The 21,036-nt window shown below is 50.1% G+C and overlaps 1 protein-coding gene across 1 annotated transcript in view; it reads left to right on the top strand.

Annotated features, from left to right (window-relative positions):
* Positions 1-21,036, top strand: part of LOC146020850 (aldehyde oxidase-like) — a 79,424-nt gene that overhangs the window by 39,301 nt on the left and 19,087 nt on the right. The window contains exons 20-32 of the mRNA XM_083154371.1: positions 1,359-1,455; positions 2,851-2,975; positions 3,811-3,944; positions 4,438-4,525; positions 4,682-4,768; positions 5,189-5,380; positions 9,458-9,685; positions 12,992-13,087; positions 14,179-14,307; positions 16,427-16,501; positions 17,053-17,105; positions 19,425-19,539; positions 20,138-20,203. Coding sequence (XP_083010497.1) covers positions 1,359-1,455; positions 2,851-2,975; positions 3,811-3,944; positions 4,438-4,525; positions 4,682-4,768; positions 5,189-5,380; positions 9,458-9,685; positions 12,992-13,087; positions 14,179-14,307; positions 16,427-16,501; positions 17,053-17,105; positions 19,425-19,539; positions 20,138-20,203 — 1,485 coding nt within the window. The remainder of the gene's footprint in view (positions 1-1,358; positions 1,456-2,850; positions 2,976-3,810; positions 3,945-4,437; positions 4,526-4,681; positions 4,769-5,188; positions 5,381-9,457; positions 9,686-12,991; positions 13,088-14,178; positions 14,308-16,426; positions 16,502-17,052; positions 17,106-19,424; positions 19,540-20,137; positions 20,204-21,036) is intronic.

Genomic DNA, 21,036 nt, shown 5'->3' with positions numbered 1-21,036 from the left:
CCCTGCAAGAGCGAGGCCGGCTCCATCTGTATGTTGTTTCAGGAGCATAATTGTCTTAAAAGGCCTAAGGAAGGCTACAACCTATGTCAGCTGGAGAGCTTGATTCATATTCATCGGCATGATTCATATTTGTAGGAATTTATCACTTGACTAGTTAAAAGCCCGTCAAAATGACGGCTTCTTCCATGTGCTTTCACTTTGAGCTGTGACAGTTTTTAGCCCACAAACTCTCCACCCCATCCCCAGTCCCTATCTGTGCCTACCTCCCTCTGTCCATATCCAGCAAGTTTGAAACAGATCAGTGTCCCTGCAAAAATTGCTTTCACTTTCTGTTATGACATCTTTTAGCACACAAAGGAGTAATTTGGTCCACCGAGTGGCCTCTAGTGGTCGGTAGCAGTACTTCACCTCATAGAGGTGAGGAGTAGTTAGCTAGATAGATAGATAGAATGTTGCACACCCTCCCCCACTCAAGCCATTGGTCTCTAAGGGGTAATTTACTAAAGCTTTTAAAAATGAAAAGAGGCGATGTTGCTGATAGCAACCAATAGATGCTGTCTATTGCTTTAAAGGATTCGATTGAGAAATGATAGACATAATTTTATTGGTTGCTATGGGCAACCTCACCTCTTTTCATTTTAGAAGCTGTAGTAAATGTCCCCCTTACAGAGCAGAGGCTGAGCGGCGAGGAGACATAGCGGGAAATTCACTAAGATGTGTATTCTACTTCACGTGTGATGTTGCTATAGGCAACCAGTCAGTTCCTGTCTACTATCTTCTAGAGGGTGCTAAATAAATAATGCTGCGTTCTCATTGCTGCCCCTGCAAAATCCCGGGTTTTTCTTGCCGGATTTTTGGCGGGGCACAGAGCTTCTCAGCTCAACAGACCCTCTTCATACTGCACCTCAGACCCGGGAATTTCCCGTGTCTGCCCCTTTCGCACTGCTTTCCGTGGTGTGCCTTCCAAGAAGTGTGTGGAATTTGATTGGGTGTTGGAAAATTTGTACAAATTGCTGTGATTGGCTGTTTAAAAAACAGCTTTTATTGGCTATCTGTCACATATCACATGATTACATCCCCCAATGAGCTTGTCATGTGTGAAAAACGCGGGGCTGTGCTGTTCACACTGCCGTACACCCGTATATTATCCAGGAAAAACCCTGCAAAAAACCTGTGTGTAATTCCCAGGGCATATCACCCGGGAATTTCACAAGGACCCTTTCACACAGAGACGCGACACGGGAATTTTCCGCTTGCCCAGTAAAATACCCGGGTTTTTGCGGTAGTGAGAACGGGGTATTAGTAATTCCCCACATTGTATGATCACTGATACGTGTTCCTTTGGTTCTCCACCCCAGGAAGCCATTAACAACAACTCATTCTATCAACCGCAAAGGCAGCTGGAGGTGGGGAACGTGGAAGAAGCTTTCCAGACGGCCGACCAGGTGCATGAAGGTAGACCGCTCGCTGCTGCTGTACCTGCCGAACCCAGCAGGTCCACATTCTGTATCCCCGCCATGATAGGAGAGGAGAGATAGATGGACAGAGTACTGGTCGACGGACAATTAGTCTACACCATATGGTCAACGTGCAATAAGTCGACAGTTAGAAAATGTTGATAGATGAAAGGTCGGCAGTGCTGTAGGTTGACAGGTGCAAAAAGTCGACAGGTTCAAAAGGCCGACATGACAATGGTTGGCACACAAATTGTTGACACATGTTTTTGGGTTTTAACATTTTCTCTATTGGGAATATCAGTCATGTCCAGCAAACCGTATTGCAAGCCCGAGAGGATGCCGACGGTGGTGACGTAGCATAACATATACAATATATGGCCCAAAAAACATGCGTCGACCATTTGTGTACAGAATTTTGCCATGTCAACCTAGTGACCCAGTCATCTGTTTTCACCTGTTGACATAATGCATTTTGACCATTTGATGTCGACATATCCACACCCAAATGAGGGGGTATACATGGATGACCGGCGGTGGGAAGGTGTCATGTTAGTATATTTACCCGCCCGCTAACCCTCCCTTCCCACTGCCTAACCCCCCGCTCTGCAAGCTAAAGCTGACTCCCCCTGCATCACCCTAACCCCCGTACCCCGCTGCCTAAACCTAACCCTCCCTCTTTGAAGCCTAACCTCCTACCCCTGACCATAACCTCCCCCCACCTCCTGACCCTAACTCCACCCCCTTAGTGCCTTCGCCTAAAAACCCCCTCCGCCCCCTTACCCTAAGTCCACGCCCTAATGCCTTCACCTAAACCCACTCCCCTTCCCCGGCCTAACCCTAACCTCCTCCATTCCCATATCCTAAATCCACCCCCTAATGCCTTCACCTTATTTCCCCGCCCCTTACCTGGCCTAACCCTAAACCACCCCCTGACCTTTATCCCCTCCACCTCCTTACCCTAAGTTCACCCCCTAATGCCATCACCTAAACCCCCTTCCCCGGCCTAACCCTAACCCACCACCTGACCCTTACCCCCTCCGCCCCTTACCCTAACTCCACCCCCTAATGCCTTTACCTAAACCCCCTCCCCTTCCCCGGCCTAACCCTATCCCACCCCGTTACACTTACAATCGGCATCCTGGCAGTCGAGATTCAGCGCTGGTGTCGGCCTTCCGGTGCTGCATCCTCACTGATGTCGGAATTCCAGCGCCGGTCTCCTAGCGGTAGTTGGAATGCCGGTGCCGGTATTGTGAGTGTCTGACATCATGACCACGGGGGCTATGAATGCGCCCATGTATGAGAGCTTGTTGGATTTAGTTGATGATTGACAATAGTTGCAATCCTCGGTATAGGGACAAGCTACAATAGATAAATGTGTTACTACTGTATGCAGGTGAGGTCTTCATAGGAGGCCAGGAACATTTCTACATGGAAACCCACAGTGTCCGTGCTGTCCCCAAGGGAGAAGATGGGGAAATGGATGTGTACCTGGCTTCGCAGGATCCCACCCGCGCCCAGGTAACGTCACTCTCGTATACTAGGACAATGTTGTGTTCTTGCTGCTGATGCGGTAATGTTCTTTCTGTAGTATGTAGGATTTTCCTGTCTGGTGACCGGGGCGGAGGGAGGAGCTGCAGCACAGTCCAAAATTCAAATAACGGAGCCACACCCACTGCCACCAACTGCCATTCCAAACTGACACACTGGCAGGGGCTGCGTCTCCCCTATTTGAATTTTGAACCGTGCAGCAGCAGCCCCCCCCCCTCTGGAGCCGCCACTGCAGGTGACTATGAATTCACCTATGCAGGCTGGGAGGGTGGAAGAGAATGCTGCACTTTGATTGGAGGATAGATTCATCCATCCACCAATCAGAATGCTAACAGCAATTCACTGTGTCCAGGTTGGGAGGCAGATAGAGAATGCTACACTCTGATTGGAGGATAGGTTCAGCCATCTACCAATAAGCATGCTGACAGCCTTTTCCTGGCTAGTTGTAGGCCGGGAGGCAGGTAAAGAATGCTACATGTCCGCTCGGATTGTGCAGATCAAGCTTTCCTTCGCAGAACACATGGAGGGAACGTATTAAACCGTCTATAGAGTGGAGATACGGAAGAGTAGAGAAGATGGCCATAGGAACCAATCAGCGTTGAGGTAGTAATTAATGAGTACAGTCTATGAAAGGAGAGGTAGAAGCTGATTGGTTGCTATATGATCAGCGTCTCCACTTGTCTTCTCTTTAGATGGTTTCATACATCTCCCAACTGCTCAAGATCATTTGCGCTACGGAAAAACCGCTCACGTCTCCTGTTCATATAATGGCCTCATCCAAACCAGCGCATTTCTTTCCTTTCAGGACCTTGTGAGCACAGTGCTGAATGTACCCTTCAACCGGGTTGCGTGTCACGTGAAGAGAGTCGGAGGGGCCTTTGGGGGAAAAGCAACGAAAGTAGGGTACATCGCAGCAATCACGGCAGTGGCCGCAAAAAAGTAGGTGTCATCGTGATGACCATGACCTGTGTATACATGTGTGCGTGTTCTGTCACAGCGTTGTATGTTTTCACAGATCCGGAAGTGTTTAGCTTATAAACGATTTTATAATTGTATTTGTTGCATTTTTTTTTATTAGGAAAGCCAATCCCGGGAATCCCGGGATTGAGCATTATTCAATCCCGATTTCCGGGATTAATAAAAATGCCACGGGATTGGCTTCCTTAGCCGGAAGGTGCATACACACTATGCAATATCGTTTCTGAATGATATCGCTAACGATTTGACCTTGAACTGACCTATAGTCCTGGACAAATTTGTGGCTGTGTGTTCAGGGATGAATCAAGGCCTAAATAATTAGGCATTGTCCGCAGTATGAACGTGGGAAGTTATGGCGGCTCCTGCAGGACCATTGCGCCGCGCAGGTGCTAAGCGACCATCCAACATATTTTTTATTCTTACTGTTGCTTAGTGACCTTGATTTTACTTTCAGGACAAAACGTGCGGTTCGCTGCGTTCTGGAGCGTGGCGATGACATGCTAATCACAGGAGGACGCCATCCATACCTTGGTAAATATAAAGTAAGTAGATGATCTAATGCCAAAGGACGGGGCTCAACACCTTGTCATCACTAACCGGAGAATGTTTTGATGTTACTGTGCTCTTTTGCTTATACTGATGGAAACAGTTTGAGGATCTCATTAAGACTAACGAATGGTGGATCTCCTGTCTTTCAGGTGGGCTTCATGAATGATGGTCATGTGACTGCCCTGGATGTGTCCTACTTCAGTAACGCCGGATCTACTTCTGATGATTCGGTCATTGTAAGTTCCTGTATGTGGTGATTCTCACGCACATTGCCTTTGTTTGTTTTTTGGTTACTTCACCAAGACCTTTACTTGAAGGTTGAGAGATGCCACCACCCGGGGCCTGAAGGACTTCTGCAGCCTAGAGATCTCCCAGAGAGAACTCAGTTTCCTTGTTCCACTTGTGGCCCAGCCCCCTCCATTGTGACCTCATGATACCATACGTGCAGGGAAAGTGGGGGTTCCTTACCCCATTATTACTCTGCTACGGCAATGCAATGTTTTTCATGTAATATTATTGATTCTTGAAATTTTGGAGTCAAAAAGAGTTTCGGTGGGGTACAAAAGCCGCTGCATAGTTAATATAGGCCAAACATCTCAAACACCTAATTCTATAATCAGTATCAAGAGTAATTCTAGTTTTGATGCTCTTTTAAGGTGGTGGAGGTTGCGTTAATGAATATGGACAATGCCTACAAAATACCTAACCTGAGATGCAAAGGAACTGCCTGCAAGACCAACTTACCATCAAACACTGCCTTCCGAGGATTCGGGTATCCACAGGCTGCTTTTGTGACTGAAACATGGATCAGCGAAGTTGCTGTTAAGACCGGAGTGTCACCTGAGAAGGTTAGTGGAATGTATTAGAGGTCTCTCTCCTATGGCATACCCTCCCAGAGCCTGCGGGAGAGTCCAGTTTGAAGCTCTTATCTCCTATTGCCCTGCATTGTAAATCAAATCTTCTTATTCCTGAGCAGGGACAGTAATTTGAGGCATGATTCCAGTTACTTTGGTCCAATTTTCAGCAAAACTTTGTTTGACCCCTGGCTGTATAGAATATAGCTTGTCTGACCCCTGCGATCTGTGTCTTCTTATCTCAGCATCTGCTGCTGCTAGTGTGTGTGTGAGCTGTGTGTTGTTTTATTAGTAATCTTTAGTTAAACACACAAAAATAGCCAATACAAAAAAGTTTTAAAAGTATTTTTTTTTTTATCAAGAGATGGCCCATGGTCTACGTCATCAGATGCAGACTTCCTGGATGCGGCAGTTCAGATCCCACTGCCAGTCTGAGTACACTTCTGTTTATGCAGACTGACCGTGCCCTGCCAGGCATGTCCAAACTATGGCCCTCCAGCTGTTATGAAACGACACATCCCAGCATGCTTTGCAATAGATTTAGCATTTCCTAATAGCAAAACTGTGGCAAGGCATGATGGGACTTGTAGTTTCCCAACAGCTGGAGGATCATAGTTTGGACATGCCTGTCTTAAGCCAAGGGCAGGTGCTGGGTGAGATGTATGAAGCAGTGGAAATAACGGAGAAGTGAGCCAGTGAACAAGTTGCCCATAGCAACCAATCAGCTTTGAAGTAAGTTACATGTGTCAAGTGCATTCTATTATACGTAGTTGCTGATTGGTTGTCATGGACAACTTCTCTACTGGCTCACTTCACTCTTTTCACCACTTCAAACTTCTTCCCCAGGACCTAATATTAGGGTTCTCATCAGATGGTAGGGATCTTACGGGCAATTTGTTATTTTGGTGCTAATGTTTTTTTCTGACAGTATGGGGGAAATTTACTAAGATCGAATGGCTACGGGTGCACCCATTTGTACCCATTCAATCTTAATTACGGATGGGATCCAGCATCCGGCTAATTTGCAATCAGCCAAATTCGGCTGATATGTTGTATTTACTGTATGTACAGCAAGCTCAGCTGCATTCGGCTGTACGATTGAGTACACCATCAATAGAACTCGGCCATATGTGGTCATAAAGTTCTATCTGATTAGCAAAATGACTATCATTTGTATGACTGAATTCGTCCCAGAATGCAGCTCAGAATAGGAATAGAATACAGTATACACACAATTTTCATCCGTATTTTGCAGAAGCCTGCGCGGATCAGTCAGGTTGTGCATGCTTCTACAGATGTAGCGTCCCTTGTTCAGGCAGGGACCGGGAAAACTTTTGCCAGCCGCCAGCTCCCCCCCGGGTCCCGTTCCGTCGCTTCCCCACACCCCCCCTAACCCTGCCCGTCTCCCTGAAGCGGAGATGGGCAATGTCCTAGCGCTCAGCCACCCAGAGACTGAACCACACGTGTGCGTGAGACGTACGCGCGTCCCAGTTTAATGGAGTCCCTGTTCGCCGGTGCTCATGGGCCCCTGCATGGGCCCCCTGGGCTTTTTGAGCCGGTGCTACTGTAGTTCCAGAAATACAGGAGAAAAAGTTTTTGGGGTTCCCCTGTATTTCAGCAACCAGCACCAGGCTCTTATACTGGCCCTGGTTACAAAAATATAGTAGGCAAAAAGAATAGGGTTCCCCCATATTTTATACCCAGCACTTGGCTCTAACAGACAGCAGTGTCATGCCGCAGACGAGGAAAACTTCACGCAAGTTCTCCCGGCCAAAGCATGACAACCCCGGCTGGTCAGCCCTGGCCCAGGTCCTACCCAATAAATGATTCCCCCCTCCAGGGCACCCTCGGCCTGGGCTGAAGCCCGGGGCTGTCTCCAGCACCCCTGGGCGGTGGGTTCCCGGGCTGATGTTAAGAGATGTTAAAAAAATAGTAAATAATATTGGTCTTTGTAGTGGAACTACAGTTCCAACCAAGCCTCACCCACAATCAGGGACTTGGATAACCACAAGTCCTAGCATGCCCTGCATGCTGAGACTTGCAGTCCCACCACAGAACTGATACCGCAAAAAAAACACACACACACACACACACAAATAAAGTATAGCTTTAATCCACATAACATCCATACATTCTCACCTCCGTAGGACTGTCCTCTTCTCTAGTAAAATCCCATGGGTACCTGTGAAAAAAAATTCTACTCACCCCCTCCAGTGTAAACACGTCCTCTTTGGTCCATGTAGCATCCAGGGGATTAAAAAAAACTGCAGACCCGAACCAAATGGACGGAAGAGCTGCTTGCAGACACAAGCAGCTCCTCCCCGAGAATAAGGGATATCCCAGTGACGTCAGTCTCCCGCGCATCGCATAGCGCAAGTAATAAAATAAGTAAAACCGCACAATGTTTTAGCGTATTGCATGCGATTTGAACTACTGTAGATGCAATGCGATCTAGTACAGAACACATGGGTACCTCAAGGTTTGGACTAGACTACAATATCATACCTCCCAACAGTCCCGATTTCAGCGGGACAGTCCCGATTATCAGTGCCTGTCCTGCTGTCCCTCCCGTGGCCGGCAGTGTCACGTGGTGAGGGGGGGCTGTTGGGAGTCCCCTCTGTCGGCTGCTAAGCAGCGGGTAATAAACGCTGTGCGCATGCGCACAGCATCTATTCCCGCAGCCAGGGGGCTGGGGGCATGGCTAGAGGCTCACAGAGCCTCTGGGTCATGCCCCCATAGCGTCAAAATGGGGGCGTGGCCTTGTGGGAGAGCCGCGAATATAGACTACGCCCCCGAAATTAGGCCACGCCCCCGGAATTTCCGGCGCGTCTACGGCGCGCAGCAACTACGTCCCGCCTCCATCTCGGCCAAAGTTGGGAGGTATGCAATATGTAATTTAAATATGTAAAGAAAATATCTCATGCGATTCCCTACACAGGGCAGGGCTGTCTTTTCGTATGGGCTTAATGGGCACTTGCCCAGGGGCCCCAGCTATGCTGATAGCTGAGGATCCCCTTTTTCCAGGGATACCAGAATTTTGAAAATCAGCCCTGGGGAACTGGAGATATCCAACTTCAAAGCAGCAGTCCACATCCGACCTGTTAATTGCAATTCCCAGTCATATTTCTCAGGTTCTCTCTGACTTAGAGTTTTTCTGAGAGTATATTCCAAAAGCTGGGACTCTCCTCTTTCTGTCGACACTAGCGGCTTGTCTCTATCCTGCCCAGAACTAGAGATATCAGCCTTGCAGCAGCCGGTCCCTGCTCCAGCTCCAAACTTCTGGTGTACAGTTTTATATTTTTGTCAATGGATTGCTCTGGCTCCTGATCTCTGATCCCCAAGTTCCCAGCACCTCCTGAAAGTTGGGACTCTAGGTTTTTATACTATTGGAGGCTAAGAAATCTATTTCCAGATAATGGCGATATCTGCAGTCAAACAAGCTGCCCTTCCACCGGAAAATGACGAATATTAAGCCACCTCCATTATCCAACCCTCCCCTGCGTATAAAACACCCTCTACATCCCTGGAAGTCATTTACAAGGGACCCTTCATTTAGCTCAGTGCCCCCTTCCACACGTTAGTGTTCTCCCTCCCACCACCTGTGCAGTAAAGGAGTAATTAGCAGAAGTTACTGCTCCAGGTCCTACATGTTGAATGGAAGATAGAGCACCCTCTGCCACCCGTGGGACATCAAAGCTGCTGCTGATACCACCCCCCACCCCTAGTAGGGGATAATGGGCAAGGGCCCCAGTGCATTGCTTGGGCCCACACTGCTGTTAAGATGGTCCTGACACAGGGTGCGATGTGAACTAGACACGATGCGATGTAGTACAAATACACCTGTCTGTGCGTACTATTTTACGATATAGACTACACAATGAACGAAAAAGTTCAAATCACACGCGTGAATCGCACCGCGTGTCGGCACCTTATTGCAATGCCTCCCCCAACCTTTCTTCTTTTCTGTAATTTAAGAATGGAATGAGCAACACGCATGTACATGTACTGCAGTCTGACTTGTCACCCCACTTACTACATGACACACTAACCGTGTAACTGATCTTTTCTCAGGTGCGGGAGTTAAATCTGCACCGAGGAATCGGCCAGACGCACCTGAAACAGGAGATTGATGCCAGGACCCTAATCATGTGCTGGGACGAGTGCATGGAGAAGTCCTCGTACAACAACAGGCGGCTGGCCATTGACCAATTCAATAAGCAGAGTTACTGGAAGAAGAAGGGACTGGCCATCATCCCCATGAAATTCCCCATTGGCTCTATTGTGAAATTTTTTGGGCAGGTAAATGCGTCCAACATTTCCACCTAGCGGTGACAGTGTGTGACATACAGTTCACATGTTCTCATGTGTGACATACAGCTCAAATGGGTCCAGATTCTCTAAGCTTCAAAAGTGATAAAATAGTGAGTGATAAACAGCCAGCCAATCAGCTCCTGTCTGACATTTTTCAAACACAGCCTGTGACATGGCAGGTAGGAGCTGAACCGATGTATAGTAAATTAAATTTTCAGGACTGCAATATGCCGTCAATGAATGATGGTTTCTGTTAGATTGCAAACTGTTAATTTACCCCTAAGAAACTGACAATGTAGGTTGTGTTATAGGATAGTTGTATGATTTTGTGTATTATTTTTGTTTGTTGGTATACTTCTATTCCTATTCCAGCAGGGGGCAGTATTGGCCAGCCGTCACATAGGGCGAGATGTAATAGGGTGAGAATTTTTAGACAAAGTCAGAAATCACTGGCGATTTTTTAGCAATGGGAATGTGCGATTTTTAGTAACGGGAGTTTGTGGTATATTGTAAAATAAAAAAATGGAGTGGGGGTCCCACCGTGTATAAGAAACCAGCACTGGGTTCTTATACCAGTCCTGGTTCTGAAAATACAGGGGACAAAAAGACTACGGGCCCCCCTTATTTTGGAACCAGCACGGCGGCTCCAACAGCCACCGGTGTCATGCCACAGCCGGGGAACACTTTTTACCCCCATCTTGTTTTTGGAACCAGGACTGGTCTAAGAGCCCGATGCTGGTTTCTTGGGTGCTGGGCCCTATAGCAGCTGCACCCCCTGCACCTATGGTAGCTACACCCCTGTATATAACACAAATAACTGTGACAGGGAAGGTGGCCCCTCTCAGCTCTGTGCCCCATAGCAGCTGCACTACCTGCACCTATGGTAGCTACACCCTGTATATAACACATGTAACTGTGACAGGGAAGGTGGCCCCTCTCAGCTCTAGGCCCCATAGCAGCTGCACCCCCAGCACCTATGGTAGTTATACACCTGTATATAACACATGTAACTGCGGCAGGGAAGGTGGCCCCTCTCAGCTCTGGCCCCATAGCAGCTGTACCCCCTGCACCTATGGTAGCTACACACTGTATATAACACATGTAACTGTGACAGGGAAGGTGGCCCCTCTCAGCTCTGGCCCCATAGCAGCTGCACCCCCTGCACCTATGGTAGTTACACCCCTGTATATAACACATGTAACTGTGACAGGGAAGGTGGCCCCTCTCAGCTCTGTGCCCCATAGCAGCTGCACTACCTGCACCTATGGTAGCTACACCCTGTATATATTACATGTAACTGTGACAGGGAAGGTGGCTCCTCTCAGCTCTGTGCCCCATAGCAGCTGCCCTCCCTGCACCCAGGGCCGGTGCAAGGCACCGGAGCGCCCCAGGCGAGTCGGGGTGGGGGCGCCCCGGTGCCGGGGGGGGGGGGGGGGGGTGGTGGGTGGTACCTGTGAAGAATCTTGCGTCCCCGGCGTCCCTGCTGAGTGCTGGTGCGTGCAGGGGTGTCCGTGCCGCTGGGGGAACCTGCGGCGCTGTTATTGTGTATATAAGCTTGTCGCGGCCGGCGGGGTCCCTACAGTGAATAGGAAATAACTAGCGCTTCCCGCGCCGCCGCGCGCATAGCGCTAGTTATTTTCTATTCACTGTAGGGACCCCGCCGGCCGCGACAAGCTTATATACACAATAACAGCGCCGCAGGTTCCCCCGGAGGCACGGACACCCCTGCACGCACCAGCACTCAGCAGGGACGCAAGATTCTTCACAGGTATCACAGTGCTGGGGGTGAGGGGTGAACTGCCGCCCTCCAGGTGCCGGCGCCCTAGGCAAATGCCTAGAGCTGCCTAGTGGTGGCGCCGGCCCTGCCTGCACCTATGGTAGTTACACCCCTGTATATAACACATGTAACTGTGACAGGGAAGGTGGCCCCTCTCAGCTCTGGGCCCATAGCAGCTGCACTCCCTGCACCTATGGTAGTTACACCCCTGTATATAACACATGTAACTGTGACAGGGAAGGTGGCCCCTCTCAGCTCTGGGCCCCATAGCAGCTGCACTGCCTGCACCTATGGTATATATACCCTGTATATAACACATGTAACTGTGACAGGGAAGGTGGCCCCTCTCAGCTCTGGACCCCATAGCAGCTGCACCCCCTGCACCTATGGTAGCTACACCCTGTATATAACACATGTAACTGTGACAGGGAAGGTGGCCCCTCTCACCTCTGGGTCCCATAGCAGCTGCACCCCCTGCACCTATGGTAACTACACCCCTGTATATAACACATGTAACTGTGACAGGAAAGGTGGCCCCTCTCAGCTCTGGCCCCATAGCAGCTGCACTCCCTGCACCTATGGTAGCTACACCCCTGTATATAACACATGTAACTGTGACAGGGAAGGTGGCCCCTCTCAGCTCTGGGCCCCATAGCATCTGCACCCCCTGCACCTGTGGTAGTTACACCCCTGTATATAACACATGTAACTGTGACAGGGAAGGTGGCCCCTCTCAGCTCTGGGCCCCATAGCAGCTGCACCCCCTGCACCTATGGTAGCTACACCCTGTATATAACACATGTAACTGTGACAGGGAAGGTGGCCCCTCTCAGCTCTGGCCCCATAGCAGCTGCAGCCCCTGCACCTATGGTAACTACACCCTTGTATATAACACATGTAACTGTGACAGGGAAGGTGGCCCCTCTCAGCTCTGGTCCCCATAGCAGCTGCACCCCCTGCACCTATGGTAGCTACACCCTGTATATAACACATGTAACTGGACAGGGAAGGTGGCCCCTCTCAGCTCTGGTCCCCATAGCAGCTGCACCCCCTGCACCTATGGTAGCTACACCCTGTATATAACACATGTAACTGTGACAGGGAAGGTGGCCCCTCTCAGCTCTGGGCCCCATAGCATCTGCACCCCCTGCACCTTAGGTAGTTACACCCCTGTATATAACACATGTAACTGTGACAGGGAAGGTGGCCCCTCTCAGCTCTGGGCCCCATAGCAGCTGCACCTATGGTAGCTACTGTCCTTTCCTTGCTGTTTGTGTGGCAGAACTTCAAAACTGTGACAAAAATTACGGATAAATATCCAACATTGGCCAATTCTGCACCAAAACTGGCGCAGCCAGAGAATCACACTGGCTGTGCAGCGCTGTGACTGCGATACTGCGTGTTGGTAAATAATCTGCAGTCTGTAGATGCATCCTGTTGCCTAACATGATCGCTTGCCGTTGTTGGTCAGTCCCGAGGCCGGTCTTTCATGCCATATTCCACCTTCTTGGTTCCAGGCAGCTGCTCTCGTTCATATCTACTTGGATGGCTCGGTGCTGGTTAGTCACGGGGGAGTGGAGATGGGACAAGGCGTTCACACAAAGATCACGCAGGTACGTTCCTCGTTCTGTGGTTAGCACTGATAATTGTTACTTGGCGCTTGTAAATCCTTCAGGGGCCTATTCATTATCATAGATAAGAATTGGTGGGTGGCAGCGTCACCCAGCGTACCAAAGTGATAAAGTGTCTGGTCTTTATCACCGGCCAATCAGCTCCTATCTGTCATTTTTCAAACCAAGCCTGTAACTTTACAGTTAGGAGCTGATTTTCTGGTGATAAAGTACCAGCCACATTATCCCTTCACCAAGCTTAATAAATCTGCCCCTATCTTCCCAGAGATATTCAGGAAGAGGGCACATGTGTATTAAAGAGCAGAGTCTGGAGTACAGTGGCGCAGCGTTATCTTCCCGAAGATGTCACTGAGAACATGGCGCTGCAATGGAGACTACGTTAAATATACTTGGGGGGATGTGGAGCTGGGCCTCCGCAAGGCTCCTCCTACAAGCCTGGTTAATTTGTACACACCCCCTATCACACACCCACACTATCAGCCACTCTGTTCTGCATGGTGCACTGCTGCAGGGCATACAAGGAAACTCTGTCCCGAAACTCGTAGGAAGTGCACAGGCTCTCTGATTTGGCCACTCTGTATCTCCCGGACCAGGCCTACCTTATGTTTTGAGGGCCCCAGAGTAAGATTGATGCACCGTTGTTTGCTGCAGCACAGGCTGAGCCGTACCCAGCAGGAGCCATCCCGTCCCCTATACCAGGTGTTAGCAGCGCTCCTGGGACTGAGCTGATTTAACTCTGCAGCAGGTGTGACACAAAGCTCCATTGGAAGAGCTGCAGTCACCCTTGGATTCCACTATAAACCACACAGGTGCTGCTATGTATACTGTATGCAGGTGCCCCTTTAGAGCTTGGAGCCCGGAGGCAGGAGACTCCATTGTCTCTGAATGTTACTCCAAGGTCTCTGATGAATGTGTCATTTAGGCCTTGTCCCATACATTCTGTTGCAGAAATCAAGGCACTAGAAAGGGGTGGGGGGGATAATGATGTCCCAGATAATGTTGCGACAAGCATTGTGCCTCTCATCCTAACTGAATGTAATTGAAGAAATGTTGTAATTTTTTGCTTTCTCCAGGTTGCAAGCCGAGAACTCCAGATCCCCATTGAAGATGTACATGTCTGTGAGACCAACACAAGTGCTGTCCCCAACACAATGCCCTCTGGGGGATCCTTGGGGACCGATGTCAATGGGATGGCAGTAAAGGTGACCTTGCACACGGTTTCATTGTTTTAGGGCCATGAGAAATTGAAGAGTATGATAAAACCTTTATTTTGCAGGTTTTGCTTGTATAGTAAGGGGATGAGATGGGGCAAAGTGAGAAAGAATAAGCAAGTAATTTTGTGCTTGGAACAAACATGATTGTATGCAGGGTAAATGGTGGGTGCTTTTGTGTGTAGCCCACACATGGTGGACATTTTAAATGTCTGGCCGGCGCTGGTGATTTCGGCAATCAGAAGACTGACAGCAGTATCCTGATGAGTAGACTTACCCACTCCTCCAACTGCCCTAACCATGCCTACCCACAGCATAGCCCTCCTCCCTTAGTGCCTATCCCTCCCTTACCGCAGCCTAACCCTCCCCCCTTAGTGCCTAACCCTCCCTTTCTGCAGCCTAACCCTCCCCCTTAGTGCCTAACCCTCCCTTTCCGCAGCCTAACCCTCCCCCCTTAGTGCCTAACCCTCCCTTTACGCAGCCTAACCCTCCCCCTTAGTGCCTAACCCTCCCTTCCTGCAGCCTAACCCTCCCCCCTTAGTGCCTAACCCTCCCTTCCCGCAGCCTAACCCTCCCCCCTTAGTGCCTAACCCTCCCTTTCCGCAGCCTAACCCTCCCCCTTAGTGCCTAACCCTCCCTTTCCGCAGCCTAACCCTTCCCCTTAGTGCCTAACCCTCCCTTTCTGCAGCCTAACCCTCCCCCCTTAGTGCCTAACCCTCCCTTCCCACAGCCTAACCCTCCCCCCTTAGTGCCTAACCCTCCCTTTACGCAGCCTAACCCTCCCCCTTAGTGCCTAACCCTCCCTTTCCGCAGCCTAACCCTTCCCCTTAGTGCCTAACCCTCCCTTTCTGCAGCCTAACCCTCCCCCTTAGTGCCTAACCCTCCCTTCCCGCAGCCTAACCCTCCCCCTTAGTGCCTAACCCTCCCTTCCCGTAGCCTAACCCTCCCCCCTTAGTGCCTAACCCTCCCTTCCCGTAGCCTAACCCCCCCCCCTTAGTGCCTAACCCTCCCTTCCCGCAGCCTAACCCTCCCCCTTAGTGCCTAACCCTCCCTTCCCGCAGCCTAACCCTCCCCCTTAGTGCCTAACCCTCCCTTCCCGCAGCCTAACCCTCCCCCTTAGTGTCTAACCCTCCCTTCCCGCAGCCTAACCCTCCCCCCTTAGTGCCCAACCCTCCCTTTCTGCAGCCTAACCCTCCCCCCTTAGTGCCTAACCCTCCCTTCCCACAGCCTAACCCTCCCCCCTTAGTGCCTAACCCTCCCTTTACACAGCCTAACCCTCCCCCTTAGTGCCTAACCCTCCCTTTCCGCAGCCTAACCCTTCCCCTTAGTGCCTAACCCTCCCTTTCTGCAGCCTAACCCTCCCCCTTAGTGGCTAACCCTCCCTTCCCGCAGCCTAACCCTCCCCCTTAGTGCCTAACCCTCCCTTCCCGTAGCCTAACCCTCCCCCCTTAGTGCCTAACCCTCCCTTCCCGTAGCCTAACCCCCCCCCCTTAGTGCCTAACCCTCCCTTCCCGCAGCCTAACCCTCCCCCCTTAGTGCCTAACCCTCCCTTCCCGCAGCCTAACCCTCCCCCTTAGTGCCTAACCCTCCCTTCCCGCAGCCTAACCCTCCCCCTTAGTGCCTAACCCTCCCTTCCCGCAGCCTAACCCTCCCCCTTAGTGCCTAACCCTCCCTTCCCGCAGCCTAACCCTCCCCCTTAGTGCCTAACCCTCGGGATCACACAGTGCTGTCTGCAAACTTAGGGAGGAGAGCTTCCAAATATTCTAAACAGTGCAGATCGAGAAGAAACAATCAAAAGTCACATTATATATCTTTCAGGGTGTAGGAGGAGTCACACTATACTTTTGGGGATGTAGGAGGAGCCACACTATATACTATTCAGAATGTAGGAGGAGTCACACAATATACTATTCAGTATGTGGGAGGGGCTGCACTATATACCCAATGGGGTGGTTCTTCTTCCTGTCACTATTAGGATAAAGTGTTACCCCAATAGCGATAGCTACTAGGGAGCAGGAACTAGAAGAGTGCAGCAATAATTAGCCTTTATCTTATGATAGACACCACGTTCCTTTTCCTCTGTATAGTATTTCCCTCTCTGTGTTCACAGATTGCCTGCCAGACCCTCCTCCAACGCCTGCAACCTGTTAAAGAGGCCAACCCGAAAGGAACATGGAAAGACTGGGTGAGCGCTGGCTACACATTACTGCCACCTGCTGGTGGTGCAATTCCTTGTAGGATCAGAGAATGGTATATAGCAGTTATACCATCTAATGGCCAGCTAATGCCATGTAGACGTTAGGGACATCCACACTGTCGACACAAGAAATATCAACCCAACATTAAAAATGTCAATGTATGAAATTTTAGGCTTGGAACTATCCCCTATGTCTAATCGTGAGACCATATATCTGATTCCAAGCCCCTATATCTTATTCAGAGCCCCTATATCTAATTCTGAGCCCCTAAATCTTATTGAGAGCCCCTATATTTGACCATGAGCCCCTAAATCTTATTCCGAGCCCTTAAATCTTATTCAGATCCCCTGTATCTGACCATGAGCCTCTATTTCTGCATCAGGGACTGACTAGCCCCCTTAGTGTCTAATACAGTAATACTTCTACATACTGTGAGATATAACACAAGCTGAGCCCTGATTGGTTACTGCAATATGGATTTATGGCTAGAGTAGTTGTTGTGTGAATGTTGCCGAGTTATATGTTTTGTATCCGCCAGGTACGGGACGCGTTTCTACAATCCATTAGTCTCTCTGCCACTGGATATTTCAGGTAATCAAATGGAGGGGGGGGGGGGGGGGTGCATATTCTTGGCAGATATCAGGCGTCTGAGCCCTAGTGCATCCAGGCACAGTATACCACACAAGGGAAGGGCAGCAATTTTGACCTCTAAACAGAGGGTTGTTTAAATCTGGAAAGAACACATGTAAATTTTGTTTGAACTGTGTAGAAGGGAGGTGATTGGGTAGTGTAGCCGGGGGAGGCTATGTGGGCTGTTAGAAGCTTCCTGTGGTCAGTTTCCAGGGAATACTTGAAAGCGTTTTAGAGGACCAGGAAAGTCTTGTTGTGTGGGGAAGTCCGTTCCTAAAGACGCTCAGATTGGCTGTACAGCCTGCAGGGTGCATGGCCAGTATGTCTAAAGGACACCCCGGCCAGCCGACACTGCAGCATTGTGACTGGCTGCAGGGTACTGTACGGCAGCCAAGCTAGCCAGATGCAAAGGCAGCTAGGACACACCCCCTAGAGCATGTGCGTTGTCTGCACCGCCCTCCTTACAGCACTGATGATCATGACTGGACTGGCACCTCTTCATGAACTAGTCACTAGGGATGGCCTTCGTTGCCATTGCCATCAATGGTTGCCACGGATGACAATAGTGCTACTGGCATACTATGCAATGGATGACCATTGATGTTTTTACGTATAGATGGTCATCCATTTTCTTTGACTGATTGGTCTATGGGCCAATGAAAACATGGGGACGGGGCTTCACGTGTACCTGGGGCGGAGCTATGATCTGTGTCCAAGTCCCTTGGGGGAAAAAACAAACAAAAAACTATTAATTTATTAATTATCTGGTTCTCCCCCATTAATGGAAAAATGATTCTACACCGACCATGAACCATCAATGATTTGGAATCTTCGATGGTCGATGGCCATCCCTACTAGGCACATGGCAGCTCTCACTAGCAGATCACGGAGGGCGGACGTTTAACCATTGCTGGTTCTCAACACTCAGAGGCGTAACTATAACCGTGTGGGCCCCATAGCAAACTTTTGAAAAGGGCCCCCCACCATTGTCAAGAAAGAGAGAGTCATGGAGAGAGACAGGGAGTGAGAGATGCTGAGAGAAAAAGAGAGAGACAGAGTGAGGGAAGGTGTCATTAAGAGAAAGGGGGAGTGACGGAGTGAGAGAGGTTTCGAGTAGAGAATGGGAGACTAAGGGGGTTATTCTAGTTCACCCTTTCTGACAAAATCCTTCTTAGATGGACAAAACCATGTGCACTGCAGGTGGGGCAGATGTTACTTGTGCAGAGAGAATTAGATTTGGGTGGGGTTTTACTTCAAAGTGAGATCTATATTGCAGTGTAAAAATAAAGCAGCCAGTATTTACCCTGCACAGAAACTAAATAACTCACCCAAATCTAATTCTCTCTGCACATGTTACATCTGCCCCCCTGCAGTGCACATGGTTTTGTCCATCTAAGAAGGAATTTGTCAGAAAGAGTGAACTAGAATAAGGCCCTAAGTGAGGGAAAGAGAAAGGGAAAGTGTGGGAAGAGAGGAGGGGAGGAGAGATAGGAGAAAGAGAGACTAGAACAGAGTGATATAAAGAGAGAGGGGAGAGGGAATAAGAGAGAGTGGAGAGAAAAAGAAGAAGGGCAGGGGAAAGAGGGGGAAGGGGAGAAAAAAGGAATCGGGAGAGAGCAAAAAGGAGGAAAGAGACAGGGTGGGGGAGAAAAAGGAGAGAGCGTGGGGGAGAGTAACAGGGAGTTAGGGGTGAGGTGTACCATGTCTCCTGTGTGCAGGCCAGGTGCTCCTGCAAGCAGCTCCTGAAGTGTGCACCGGGTGTTCTGGGGGGAGTCTCACCATTCAGTGGTTCCAGCAGCGGCTGCATCCGTAGCCCGGGCCGGCCCCTGCTCTCCCCCCTGCAAGATGCGCAGGCAGCTGCCGCTCTACTGTGCCCCGACTCCTGCAAGCGGCTCCTGTGCCAGGGTGTCTGTGTCGCCGATCTCCTGAGTCCTGGATGTGCTGTGCGCAGGGGCTCCAGCCCCCTGCAAGCAGCTCAGGTACCCGGCGAGCCACCAATCTCATGTGCGCCGGAATGTCCTGTGGGCACGGACTCCTGCAAGACGCGCATCATCGCGCCGCCGATCATCTGTGCGGGGTCCCGCCTCTGAATGAAGATGCTGGACAGCGTCACAGCGGTGAAGCCTTTGCCCGCGCTGCAGCATATACTGTATGGGGAAAAAATCAAAAGGATAGCCTGCTGGGCCTTCAGGCCCCCACAAGGGCCCGGGCCCCATAGCAGCTGCATCCCCTGCACCTTCTATAGTTACGCCACTCTAACACTCTCATTGGTCTTTACAGGGGATTTGATCGAGAAATAAACTGGGACAAAGGAGAGGGTAACCCGGCTCACTACTATGTGTATGGAGTTGCGTGTACCGAGGTGGAGATAGACTGTCTGACCGGAGATCACAAGGTACATGTAGTATGATATAGGCATGTTACCGCTCTCCCTTACATGTATCTATAATGACTGCTGTGTGCGCCATGTACATGGCTTCTGGGGTACAAGGGCATCGGCACACCCTGGGCTCATATTCGTATCAGTCCCAGGAGGACCCCAATCTACCGTATAACCATGTCCATGTTCTATGACTCTGTGATCTACACATGGGGCCGATTCAGGAGTGCTCATTGCGATCCGAATTCGTCCCAAGCCCCGATGGTCGTGGGTTTGTGCCAACCCCGGCAGCAAACTGGGTTCGGCGAGTGTGTGGGCCGTTCGCTGCGGGGAGGGAGGGCTGTGGGCAGGTGGGGGGGCTGAAGGGTAACGCCCAGCTTCTTATGGGCATCTCCATGAAAACGCTGGGCATTCCTCTGGCGTTCCGTGCCCGGGGCGGGCGGCGGCGGAAGCAAATGATGGTCTATGACCATCAAATCATTTCTCTCGCCTTAGGCTGCATGCGAGGGGATGTGTTGGTGGAGTGGAGTCCCTGGTGGCCATCCATGTGACAGTGTGACAGTGTGACATTGGTCCTCTTAATAAGCATCTCCATTCTTTTCTCCTATTATAGAACCTTCGGACGGACATCGTTATGGACATCGGCTGCAGCATAAATCCGGCCGTGGACATAGGACAGGTACCGAGGACACATAGTTGGTATCTATTTGTCCCAGTCAGAGAATAGTGGACTGTGGAACGTATGGAGATTGTTTGGACAGCTGGAGCGCAGTTTGGTGATGCGAATGATGCACAGTGGCTAGTTTACCTGTGAATAGGTGCATACATTGGGCCCAATTCAGACAGACTTGATCGCAAACCACATTTTTTTAGAAAATGGACAAAACCATGCTGCACTGCAGGCGGGGCAGATGTAACATGTGCAGAGAGAGTTCGATTTGGGTGAGTTATTTTGTTTCTGTGCATGGTAAATACTAACTGCATTATTTTTACACTTTAGATTTCAGTTTGGACACACCTCACCCAAATCTATTGCTCTCTGCACATGTTACATCTGCCCCACCTGCAGTGCAGCATGGTTTTGCCCATTTGCTACAAAAAAAAGGGCTTTGCGATCAAGTCTGAATTAGGCCCAGTGCGGGCAATTCAGCATGGGTTGAAGAATTGCTAAAATCACTATTTAGCAAGTTTAGCAATTCAGCGCATGGGGGCACGCTGCAGAGCGCTTGCTCAAAGACTCAAACTGCAGTCACATCCCGGAATGATGTAGGAGTACCTGAGACCTCAGTTTGAGTGATTGCAGGGGGGGCAGTGATGAGTGGCCGGCGATGCATCATTGGGTGGGTGCGGTTCAGACAATGCCGGTGTGTCAGGACCGTTTTTTGAAGCGTCCCACGATGACAAATACAGCTGCTGTAAGACGGAGAAAGGCAGCCCAGTGTCTGCCTTCACAGACACCATACTGTGACATCTTGGAAATGTCCAGACCTGCATCAGTTGTAAACTGACATC

This window comes from Crinia signifera, chromosome 7 (genome assembly GCF_055691185.1).
Source record: "Crinia signifera chromosome 7, ASM5569118v1, whole genome shotgun sequence".
In the NCBI taxonomy this organism is placed as follows: Eukaryota; Metazoa; Chordata; class Amphibia; order Anura; family Myobatrachidae; genus Crinia; species Crinia signifera.
Note: the sequence above shows the minus strand (reverse complement) of the source record. Positions and strands in the feature narration are given on the sequence as shown.